Source organism: Wasmannia auropunctata, unplaced genomic scaffold, assembly GCF_000956235.1.
Source record: "Wasmannia auropunctata unplaced genomic scaffold, wasmannia.A_1.0 LD335345.1, whole genome shotgun sequence".
Taxonomy (NCBI): Eukaryota; Metazoa; Arthropoda; class Insecta; order Hymenoptera; family Formicidae; genus Wasmannia; species Wasmannia auropunctata.
The window spans coordinates 157326-170022 of NW_012027545.1; the positions used below are offsets into that span (position 1 = coordinate 157326).

The 12697-nt window shown below is 34.7% G+C and overlaps 1 protein-coding gene across 1 annotated transcript in view; it reads left to right on the forward strand.

Moving 5' to 3' along the window:
- The first annotated feature begins 352 nt into the window (after positions 1–352).
- The window catches only part of LOC105457190 (otoferlin-like), a 20080-nt gene continuing 7735 nt past the window's right edge, over positions 353–12697 (forward strand). The window contains exons 1-13 of the mRNA XM_011701708.1: positions 353–560; positions 1265–1409; positions 1709–1862; positions 1983–2151; positions 2875–3064; positions 3996–4198; positions 4620–4797; positions 5286–5473; positions 5927–6241; positions 7410–7742; positions 8890–9006; positions 10748–10882; positions 11624–11785. Coding sequence (XP_011700010.1) covers positions 390–560; positions 1265–1409; positions 1709–1862; positions 1983–2151; positions 2875–3064; positions 3996–4198; positions 4620–4797; positions 5286–5473; positions 5927–6241; positions 7410–7742; positions 8890–9006; positions 10748–10882; positions 11624–11785 — 2460 coding nt within the window. The 5' untranslated portion in view covers positions 353–389. The remainder of the gene's footprint in view (positions 561–1264; positions 1410–1708; positions 1863–1982; positions 2152–2874; positions 3065–3995; positions 4199–4619; positions 4798–5285; positions 5474–5926; positions 6242–7409; positions 7743–8889; positions 9007–10747; positions 10883–11623; positions 11786–12697) is intronic.

The window sequence follows — 12697 nt, forward strand, 5'->3', positions numbered from 1 at the left end:
TTGTTTTTTTTATACGCACGTATAATATGCAATGATGTCTCACACGCCAGTAAAATTACCTTATATTAAAAAAAAAGTATTGAATACAAAGAAATCGCAGTATTGAAAGCGATACCGTATTTTAAACAAAATATTAAAAGAGCTTCCAAAACTTTGTGAATTACAAAGGGAAATGGAGAAAGTTTTATTGACGAGGGAGCTTTATTGAACAAGAGCTTTATTTGGGAATATTCTCATTTTGTTCGCCGCCTTGTATTGTACGTGCCGTGCATAAATTCAAAGCCGTCGCACTGTGGAGTGTCCAGAAACAAACAAACAGCAAGTTAAACAAATGCAAATCGCACCTGGCGTGCGGCCAATATCAACGATCGATTTTGCGGGTCCGCGCGATGCCTTTCAAGAAATTCAGGCCGAAGTTCTCCATTTACCAAGTTTGCGTAACTATACTGGAGGCAAAGCACTTGCCGCAAAATGCGAATCCGCTGGTCGTCGTCAAAGTTGGAAATCGCAAGAGAAGGACAGTGGTACGCGAGAGAACCGATAATCCTGTTTACAACGAGGTGAAGTTATCCAGTCTATCAAAATTTATTTGCACATAACGCTCAACTCGAAATTGTAACGGTTAGAATTGACAGACGTTCGACACGTGACTTTAAATAAATTATTTACTTCCTTGTCAATTTAAATTCGCAAAATTTAAAATTTAAAGGAAGCTTCTTTTCCTTTTCCGTGTCGCGACAAATCTTTGTGACAGCCTTGAGTTGTAAAATATTTAAATCCTAAGTTAACCTAAGTTTTTAAAATTTAAAACTTTGAAATCTAAAAGTTTAAAGACTTTAGCTTCTTGCCTCGAATTCTTGGATCCTTTGAATCTTGTAAGCGACATGTGGGACATGCCAATATAAGGCATGCAATATGTATATGTTTCTAAACTTAAAGCGAAGTTTTTTAGATTCTATCGTCTTTCGTGAATTAAAAAACTGAATATTTGTTTACTTTAGAGAATATAATATACGGTTGAAATAAAATCGCAGATCATTAAAATTCTGGAAGCTCGCCGAGCTCTTTAGTACTCTTACAGACACAAATCTTTCAAATTCAAGAATTTTAGAGTCCACCCAGATTGTAGAGATTCTGTATTCTCGGTCTTTCCGAAAATTTCCCGACATCTAACTTTCGGAATACTACGCGCGTTTATAACGAAGATACTTTGTTCGCGTGGAATTGCACATTTATTACCTCTTGCCCTTTAAAACACACACAGTACTTCGTATTCGACTTCACGTGCAGTTTGGACAATCTGCTAAACACGGGAATCACGATAGCGGTGTACCTGCGGAACTTTCTTCGGCGGCTAAAGTTTCACGGAAGCACTTCCTTCGAAGTTGCCACAGTATGGGAGCAACCAGGTTACTAAAAAGAGAAAAATGAAAAATAGAGAGCGAAAGAGAGATATAAAGAAAAAAAAAATGCGGGTGTACTTCAGAACTTTGTCGCTGGTACAGTGAATCAAGAGGAAGAGATAAATATACCTTCCTGAGCGACAAACAGCTTAATTATCCTTCCAAAGTTTAAATTTCCGTTTACAAATAAAAATGGGGAAATATTTTATAGATATCGGAAAAATACCGCCTCGGAAATTAAAGAGAAACACGTTTGATTTTTCAAGAAGCATTTCTAAGATATACGTTGTTGCCTCTGTACATAGATCGTCAGTACTATCATAAGTGGGCCGTGTTGACAGACCCGAAGGATCTGACGGCGGGCCCGAAGGGTTACGTGAAATGCAACGTCACGGTAAACGTCAAGGACGAGAAAGTGAAGGTGCATCCAGAGACAGCGGATGAGGACGACATCGAAGGGTAAATCCCTCCCGACAGATAAATTCCCATTATCGACATATCCGTACTTCATATCGAGTGCGCGTGTCAGAATTTCCGTCGTTTGTGCTCGAATCTCCCGTCTGTTTAAATGAACGATAGGAATCTGCTGCTCCCCATCGGCGGCGAGAGACTGCCCTTCAGGCAACGCGCCCGATACGTCTTCGTCGTTTATCGCGCCGATGGTCTGCCCGACATGAGCAGCCTGTGCAAAAAGACCGATTTCGAGAACGTTAATCCCTACGTGCAAATCTCGTTCGCCGGAATGAAGGTACGAAAGAGTTAAGTCCTTGGCTGTCAGAAGCATCTACCCGCGCAGGATTAAAATTTCGAGGCGCCTTCACACAGTTATGGAAAATTTGTATTAAATTTAATATATTTTACATATCTCAAATGGTCCATTTAAATTTTTGTGTTAATTTAACGTAAGATGAGTACGCTAAAAAATAACGCAAATATTATATAAAGAAATTGACACAACAAATGTAACACTGACACAATTTGTAAGCCACCTCTGTGGAAGCATATTTTTTCAATAAAATTTACATTTATGGTTATTAATTAATATTTACGTTAAATTAAATTATTTTGTTTATTTATGTAAGAATTTACGTTTTAAAACACATTATTTTTATGTTATATTCGTTCACTTACTTAAATTGTGTTACTTTAACATTAAGAAATGTTGAATATCAATTTAACATAAATATGATATGAATATTTAAAAAATATGATCACATTATGTTAAATTGACACTCAAATATGTTAAAAATGTTAATAAAATTTGAACAAGAACTTGAGTGGACCGTTTCTAACACAAATACAAAATGTCTTTTACTGTCTGTAGCTTTTTCGAGAATAAACTGTATGATAGTACAGATATATTTAATGCAAACCCGCGCCGCTATCATCGACGAGAAATATTTATTTAGAGCGGATTACGGTCTGTCACGATCGAACAAAATCACGATTGTAGACCGTGATGGTCTTTCAGGAATCGACGAGCGAGGCATGGCAAACCTACTCCCCGAAATTCAACGAGGCGATCATTTTCAAGGAGATGTTCCCCATCCTCTGCCACCGCGTGAGAATCACTATAAAACACCGTATCGACAGTTGCCGCACTTGCGTCGTGGCAGTTCATATCCTGGACACAACAAAGATCTCGAATTCCGGAGAGTACGGTGAGATTGCCAAATAATTTCATGCCAAGAATAAAAAATAGCCTGGGGGGAGGAAACACGAAATTGCTTCCGGATGAAAAATAAATTTGGAATAGACATCCTTACGCGTATCTTAAATCTTTATATCTCCCATCCCAATAGTTTTACTCCCCCAAATTCGATAAACTGTTTATACAAGAGACTTGCATTTTTTAAATACTCTTATATTACGATAAACTCCGATTCAGAGATAAATACAGCCTTGACCATAAATACATAGTAAAAAATATATCGTATTTATGTTACAAACGGTCTTACTTGTTTGTGTTGATATTTTTAATATATTCGAGTGATAATTTAACATACCATATAAATGTTTATTTTACTGAAAAAATATGCTTTCACAGTTTGCTTACAAATTATTTTAATGTTACATTTTTTGTGTTAATTTTCTAATATAATATTTATGTTATTACTTTCTAAACTATTCATCTTGTGTTAAATTAATACAAAAATTTAAGTGGACCGTTTGGAACATGTGAAATGTGTTAAATACTCAAATACAACACAAATTTTTAAACAGTGTATAAAGCATTCTCAATTTATTGTATTTTCTTGAAAAAAAGCGATAATAAAAGCAAAAGGAGGATATTAATCGAGATATCAAAACGGTTGTAGATATAAATATTATTTTTCAATAAAACTGGGACTCTTAATTTATTTTTTGTTAGACATATAGAACGTTTATTTTTGTGAGCTTTATATTTTATACTCGTACTTATTGCCAAGGCTGCATTTATACATATAAATTCACGAGCGCGTTGATATTAATCCTGATTTAAACTGAATTACCCGCACAAATGTGTACGAAAGTTCAAGTAAATGTTGGAAAGTAATAAAGTAAGGGCGCGACGTGAGAAATTGCAAAAGGTAGTATTTGTCCTGCCAACAGGATTCCTGCCGACTTACGGGCCGTCTTTCATCCACTTTTACGGATCCGGCTCGGTGGAAAAGAACGGCTGCTCGGGCAAATGCTTGACGGCAATGCCTTTGTATCGCGGAAGGGTGCTTCTGTCACTGAAAACTGAAATGGATGACCCAGAAGCATCCTCCGGAATCGGAGTTGAGACCGTTCCAGCATTTCCCATTATCGAAGTGATTAGATTTGTTGTTATGTTTCGCTTCTGTGGCTGTTTACTTTATTTATGGTTAAATTCCAATTCTTCCTATAGAAAAATCGGTTTTCAGTAACAATAATTTTTGTTATTCTGCTAGAGTTCCTAATGTGAATTCCGTTTATTTTAATGTATTTACCTAATTTTAATTAATCGGGCAAACGTGATACCCTCTCAATAAATATAGCAAGAACATGCATAAAATATTTCTAAAGTTTAATTTATTCTATAATAAATTTCTTTTTTCTGATTTAATTAAAGACTTTAATTAAATGAAAATGTAGAGATTTATATGAAACTAAAAACCACTAGAGAGTTGAATAAGAAAAATAAATTTTCTTAGCTCGATATAATTTTTGACGAAAGACTTGTAGGAAACTTACATGAAAAAGAAACTTTAGAAAAGCCTGTGGTCGACCGAGAAATATCTTTTGGTCGGAGTGCTGTACGACGTGTGTTTGATCGACCGTTCTCGATTCGGATCGAAATTAATCAGCTTCGAACTGAGTCTGGGAAACGCGGGAAATCAGCAATTTCCGCACAGTCAATGCGCCGAAGACAATAACGATCGTCAGTCAGGTGCTCCATAAACTTTTATCCTCGCCCGTCACATTGTCGCGTCTGTCCATCCGAAGAGTACATTTTAGCGCTAAATGTGACCGTAAATGGAAACGGAAATGAGAATTTAAGGAGACACACTTTGTTTCAAATACCCAGTATTTTTCTTCGACCTTCCGCAACTCCGGTCTGCGGGTGCAGTTCGCCATCGATTGCGATTTGTCTGCGGGGTGGCTGTCGACAGGAGAGACAAATTTTCGGGTTTACTCGAGGAGACGACTGTTTTAGAGTACGGAAATGGATGTCGCGCGACTCTTGCTACTCTTCCTCAACTCGCAACGGCATTTCTACGGATTTGTCGCTGTTGGTTGCAGCCACTCTGTATTTGTCTCGCGTGAAGTATGCTTTTAACGTCAACGCGCGAGATGGGAATCAGGAGGTCACATTTAGCACATTGAGACGGAGCGACAAAAATATTCTCTTCCCTCACTTATTCACGCCTTCGACAGAGTTGCTGGAAAAGCGTTTGAACTTCGAAAGTCAATCGGCCCCTCGGACGACCGGCAGTGTGGACGGCAAATATAATTACGTGCCCTTGGGATCCAGGAAACCCTGCTTGTACGTGAGGTCTTGGTGGCCAAATTTGGAATGGCGGATGTTCAACAGCAATAATCTCCGCTACATCTCCGACTTTTTGGTACGTTGTAACTGCATATCATTAAAAACTCGTAAACTTTTAATTTAATTTAAATTAAGCAAACTCGAAATTTCTCTTGAAATTAGATTGTAAAAATTACAACGTAATTTTATTATTTAAAATTAATTTTGCTTTATATTAAATTGTTAAAATTACAATACGTATATTAATTTTAATAGTTTGGTTCCAAAGTATAATATTTTAAAGTCCACCAATTATAAAATTAAACAAAAAAAGTTTTGAATTATTTTTAAATACAATATGAATGATAACTTACAATATTTAATTTTTAGGAAAAATTAGAAAAGAGTTACTGATTATTATTGAACAGTAGCAAAGCATGTAAAATTTTAAATAAAATTTAAAATATCTTAAATCTTATCGAACTTTTTTAACGTCAAATGCAGTTTGTGCGAATTGGGAAAATTAGAAATTATTTTAATCTAACTGCAGGAGTCGAGATTAGAGAAACTAGAGACTCTCATGGGTATAGAGAATCCGATAGCCTTCGAGGCTTATAACGAGACGATTCGCGCACTGAAAGCTCACTGCGCGCGTTATGTAGACGCATTGGATACCGGCAGGTACGAAAACAAAGGAGGAACCACTAAACTCGATCGTCATCGCGTGAGTTTGTGTCGAAAAAACGTCGAGGATATCCTCAAGAGGATCAAGATCAACGGCGAACTTCCTAATAATAATTACATGAGGATCGCGATGATCCACGCGTATCAGTATTTAAGAAAATTGAGGAACCTGTGCGATGACGTAAGTTGACAATGTGTGTCTATCAAGAGTAGGGCGAAGCTTAAAGACAAATAATACAAATTCTATTCTTTTTGTTCCGAAAATTTCGGAATGGAATGAATAATTATCATGTTGTCTGCCCAGCAATTTTTGTATGATCGTGTAAATCATAAAATTTTTATTATCACAAATATATGTATGTATAGTCCCTGGCCATATTAGACACATAATATTTTTTAGAATTGATTAACTTCTAAGGATCAGATATGTGTTATATTATAATTCTATCTACTGTTGTGATTAATTAATTGAAATATGCAAAGAACGTAGTTGTAAATAAAATCTGTAAAATAGATACATTTGTTCTAATTCATTTGTCACTTACAGTATACTGATATATCCGTCACGGATATATCAGTATATATCCGTCACGGATATGTCAGTATATTGTACCCACGGATATCCGCGAAAGAATACAAACCTGTTAGCAGAGGCGACAGCGAGGAAAACGCATGTGTTTTCTGTTTCTATTTAAAACAATTTGTTTTATTTGTATATTTGTTATAATAAACTTCAATTTAAACATTATATAATTATTAGAATCATGGTTTTTTAATAGTTATTAATAGTGAATTAATAAAATAATTAAAAGAACTTATATACATATTACATCTCTTCATTTTACGACGATAAATAAATATTTAATAAATATTATCAAAACTGTGTATTTATTAATAGAGAATTAGTACAAGCAAAAGAGAAAACTCTGTTTCAGATGTGTAAAAGTAAAAATAGTTATAATTTTCAATCACTCATAATGAATTCATAAAGAATTCCGTGCACTTAATAATATGGCCGAGGACCGATGTGAATGATAAAATATTGTGTAACATAATTAAATAATTAAGATTTTATTTTCTCAAGAATAATATAAGTTTAATATTTTTTTCTTTATTATTATTTAGCTATTTATGGTACTCAAAATTTTATATTATAAATGGTACTTATTTTCTTATGAGCATTTTGAAAAATTTGGTAGTGTCAGTTATCAATGACCATCGGAGTGCCACTGAAGAGTCAAACATTGATCTCGAATGACATTCATGACAATCAATGTGTTACAGATTACTTTAGATTGTTCTATGATTCCACGTGGTATCTCGCTTAATACAATATATCGCTCAACCAGCCTCAACACAGTCTTCCGGATGTCTTCGTTTGGATGATCGCCGGCTCGAAGAGGGTCGCTTACACGCGGCTGCCGGCCGAGCAACTTGTCTACTCCGAGGAAGCGACTGAAATGGGCGGAAAATGTGGCCGGCGGGTCAATCTGTTTCCCAGGAATCCGGACGACGACGGGAAGCCAGCCGAGTACAGCGCCTGCAAAATCGAGGCATTTTTGTGGCTCGGCAACGCGAAGTACGCCGCGGCGTGTTGGAGCGCGATTCCGCCGGGATACGAGATCGATCACGGCAGAAGCGTCGACGCGTTCCCGAAGTACATCGAGTACAATCAGTCCGCGGTGAGCGTTCCCGGGTGATAAATATCGCGGCGGGAGAATGCATTACGATGCACGGAATGCACAACCCGAGAGTTGCGGCACACTCTGCACTGAGCAGGGGGAAGGGGGATCGGTAAAATAACTGATATTTAAAATAACAAATATGAAATAGATTTCAGAAATTTATTTAAAATAAAATTTCGCAGGGGTCAATAAAAAACTGATACAACTTATTTAAAATGTGTGTAAAAAAAATAAAATAAATTCCAAAAACATATTTAAAATATTAAATAAGAAATAGATCAGAAGAAATTATTTAAAATAATAAATACTAAATAATTTTTTTACTTTTTTTAATTTAAAAAACATATTTTAAATAATGTTTTTTTTTTTAATCTGATCCCTGATAAGCATGCAGAATTCGGCAAAGTAACTGATATTACTCATTTAAAATAACAAATATAAAATAGATTCTAGAAACACGATTTATTTAAAAATATAAAATAGATCAGAAGAAGCTATTTAAAATAATAATACTAAATAATTCTTTTACTTTTTGTTATGTAAAATACATATTTTAAATACGACCGACTCCTGGCACTGAGTGAAAAGAAATGCTTAATAAATTTCACTATAATTTATAGTCACTATAGTATATATAGTTTCGGTGCCTAAACTATACAGTCGAATCTCGATAACTTGAACCTCTATAACTCGAAAAAACCACTCGAATTTTTTCATTTAAAAGCTATTATAATCGGAAAATTATAAACTCTCGTTACAAAGCTTCTGTAAGTAGAATTTTCACGTCAATCATTCTCTTTTACTCTAACTTTAATAAGTCGAAACTTCTATAACTCGAAGATTTTTATAGCTTCTCCCTTGAGATTCAAGTTGTCGAGGTTCGACTGTTTGGTGGAATTATAAATAATAATTATTATTATTACTAACTAAAGTAGACTAAAGTGACAGCAACAATATAACTATAAAAATAAAGCTTCTAGCTATGCAATTATATAGCAAGTACACTTTTTACGCGGTGTGACTTCGATCGATAGCGATCAGATTGACGCGCCTTGATGGACGATACTTAAACTACCTATACTTAAAACTATGAATAGAAATGTGAGAACGATAATATCGTGATTTAGCGACATAATCGTTACAGACGTTCCAGTTGCGAGCTCACATATTCCAAGGTCGTTTCGAACCCGGCATGGAGGCTTCCGGCCTGCTGGACTCATTTATACGCGTCGTGTTTCAGGGATACACGGCTTCCACGCGGGTGAGTTTACGTTTAACATTTTAACGGCACGTGCAAATTTCACTTTCCCGGCTTCTGAATCTTTCAAAATATGAAATTTTTAGCGAGCGAGGTGCACGCGACTCGGCGCCCGCTGGCTCGGGTTATCGCCAGTTCTCTCCCGCCACGGTTATCATGTGCGCATACGCGAGCGAGATACCGTGAAATTTCCGTATTCCTATGACATTTCACTCGAAACGCGCGAGAGCAACGACCGATGTAATACGGACGTGATTAATGTTGCACGCGCAACATTTCGCGTTCCGTTCGTTTCGCCGTACTGTTGACAAATATTAAAATGTACGGCGTTAAGTCGCGACTGTGTATGTATCTGCTACTTGAAAAGCGTCGCGTGATACACCGCTGGATTCGAAGCCGATTCGTTCCGCATTAACGCGGTAGTACTATATATTCACAGGATTCACACGACAGACAAGTTTTAAAATGACGTCAGCAACGTCATTTATTATTGTCACTCCGATATTATGCAATGCAATTAATAAGATTAATGATCAAGAATTCCGAGTTAATGATCAATTAAAATCGTTACCGATGAACCGTTTGAAAGCATTCATTCTGCATTCATTCTGATTTAACTTCATAAACTGATGATAATTGACGGGAAAGAAATCGTTTTTTTTTTGCACATATTGCTACACTTTCGCTGGGTTATACTTAAATATACATCAAACTTTAGCCTTAAACTTTTTTAATTAAAAAATCAAATTAATTAATCTTCAATTTTAATTTAGAATTAAAATTCTAAAAACAGATCAACTTGTAAAAATCTCCCACTACCCGCATTAATTCCAATAGTCGATTCCTTTGTATAGTGCTTTTTTAAAGCTCTTTGCCATTTATCTTGTAAGAGTGTCCGAACGACGTAGGTACACTGCAAATTCAAATGTGTAATAAATACACACTTATATACAAGGCAAAATTATACATTTATGTGTGTGACTTAGTTTTCTGTGTAAAAATAATACACTATATAGTGCATAAAAAAATAAATTTACGCATTTAAAAATTACACACTTGGATTTGCAGTGTACACGTGAGAAATGCGTGATTCAGGAAATGTTGTGTATCAAAGTTTGATGGAACTTGAGTCTAAGTTAAATTCTGAACTTTCACTTTATTTCACACAACACTTGAAACAATTGTATGTGCATAAGAAAAACCGAAGGATTCGGATTGATGGAGCGACAGTTCCGCGTTGCCAAATCTTACCGTGTCAGAGAGCAGCGTGCTCCTTTTATCGTTTTCGGAAACGATTAAGTACTATGAGTGCTGCGAGTTAGCTTTAACGGTACGAGAATCGATTATCGCGCTGGAATCACATACGGGATGTCTCCGCCGGATTGCCCCGCTGAATTCGAAATAATACTTACAATCTTTTATTTAATTTATTTTATAATAAGTGTACTAGTTGTAATATAAAACTATATTAAAAGATGCAATCGAATTATTTATACAATTAAATTTACGTTAGTTTTTTTTAAATATTTTTGCATTAAGATTTTGAATTCTATATAATAAATCTTCAAGATATTCATTATCAAAATATTATTCATAATTGTGTAACATTCGAAGAAAAATTATACACTATAGTTAAAACGAAATTGCTTTAAATGTTAAAGAATATTTTAAAGAAAGAAATGTTTGCATTTATTTAATAAGAGACCTTAAAATATATGTAAGTTTAATTTTATAATTTTTCCAGGTGATAAGACAAAGTTTAGATCCATTTTGGGATCAGACGTTAATTTTCCCTCCGATTATTTTGCACGGCACTAAAGAGTATACTAAGTTTCTACCATCCGAAGTCGTCTTGCAGGCTTTCCAGCAGGATTTATTCGTAAGCAAAGCGGTAGACCTGTCAAATTTCTTGACGGCATTTCCCCGAAAATATAAAAATCGGAAATATAAAAATAAAATAAAATAACAATTTAAAAAGTCGGTAATCGAAAAATTATAAATCAAGCATAAGGAGTCTAATAACGCAGAATGGAGCGTGAAATAATTTAAACTATATCTTCACATATATAGTTACATCTCCTTATTTATAAAATCTTTCTTTACGTATAATACGTTTTGGCCTCTTAGATTTTTTTTAGCGATAAATAATACAGTAAAAAATTGTGAATACTAGAATGTGACTGAAGCATTTTCACAGCCAGCGTAAATTAAAAATTAACATATATTATAGAATATTCTTCAGTTGAGTACGTCGATCACATTCTATAGTATTCACAATTTTTCATTGTATACATTTATCGCTGAAGAAAGTCTGAAGGAGGCCGAAACGTACGTAAGGAAAGATTTTGTAAGGAGACCGTAACATGCGAAGATTAAATTATTTCACGCACCAAGTTCTGCGTTATTAGACTCTTAGTGCCTGATTTATTATTTCCTGATTATCGATTTTTAAAATAACACGTCTTAAGAAGAAATACAAATAGAAAAAGAAAATGTCGGAAATATTACTGTTCATACACGGGTATAATTGTTCTCGGGATTTTCGAGTAGAAATTAAAAAAAAAAACTTCAAATTGTTTCAACTGTATGCAACGTATCTTTCGTACGGAAAATAATGCAGGGCACGAGGGAATTCTGTGGCAAGTGTATTGCGGTGCCATTAGTGAAACTCGCCACGGAAACTTACTCGCCGCCCGATTTCCCACCGAAATTAGAGTGGTGCAAATTCCAGTCGCATAAAGATTGCACCGGCTCGGTCCTCGCCGCTTTCGAGCTGATAGAAGTGAGTTATCGATTTTTCCTCTCAGGGCAAATATCAACACGACGTTCCAACGTGTCATCTCTCAATCTTTTTCCATGCGATACATTCTATTCAATGGTCTACTTTTGTTTTTCAATATCGAAAAGACACTGTAAAATTCGATAGAAAATATATATGCAGAGTGAGCCAACGAATACTTTCCATTTCTGATTCTTTTTGTAATCGATTTGGACGAAATGTTTATCCGAAGCACATCAATTTTGTTTTTAAGGGAAATGTACAACTGTAATAAATTTAAAGATTTAAGTGTTGCTTTATTTCCTTGATTACAACAATTAAAAATTTTTTGAAAATCTTAAATGACAATAGAAATCAAGATGACACACATCTTTCTCTTTCTCCCTTTGTTTCAAAGTTCTTTCAATTTTTTTGCAATCTCGTTTTTTTTTAATTTGAGCAAGTTTTTCTAAAAAAAATCGCATTTGGATGTTAAGAATTGAAAATTCGAAATAGATCCGATTGAGTGATCTACAAAGTGATGTAATTTAAAAAAAATTTTTTTTTTAGAGATAGTGGAGACCGGGAACAAAAGTAACAGGGTAACAGTTGTAATATCGTGAATATTTTTAAAACTATAATAAGTATATGTATGTAGCGGTGAGGCAAAAATCATTAGACAGACCGACATTGATGGTTTGTTCCTTATCGATCCATACTGAACGTGCACGTGTGCAGGAACAAAAAATACTTTCTTCATTCGTCAAATAAGTTTTATTATATGCACAAAATCTAAAATATTTTTGTTTTTTAATGGTGAAGTTATAATGTATTTTCTAAAAAGGTTTTAGTGATTATTTATGTTGATGATTTGCACATTTTAATTGATTTTCATTTATATATTTATTTCGAAACTTTACTTTGAATTATAAAATA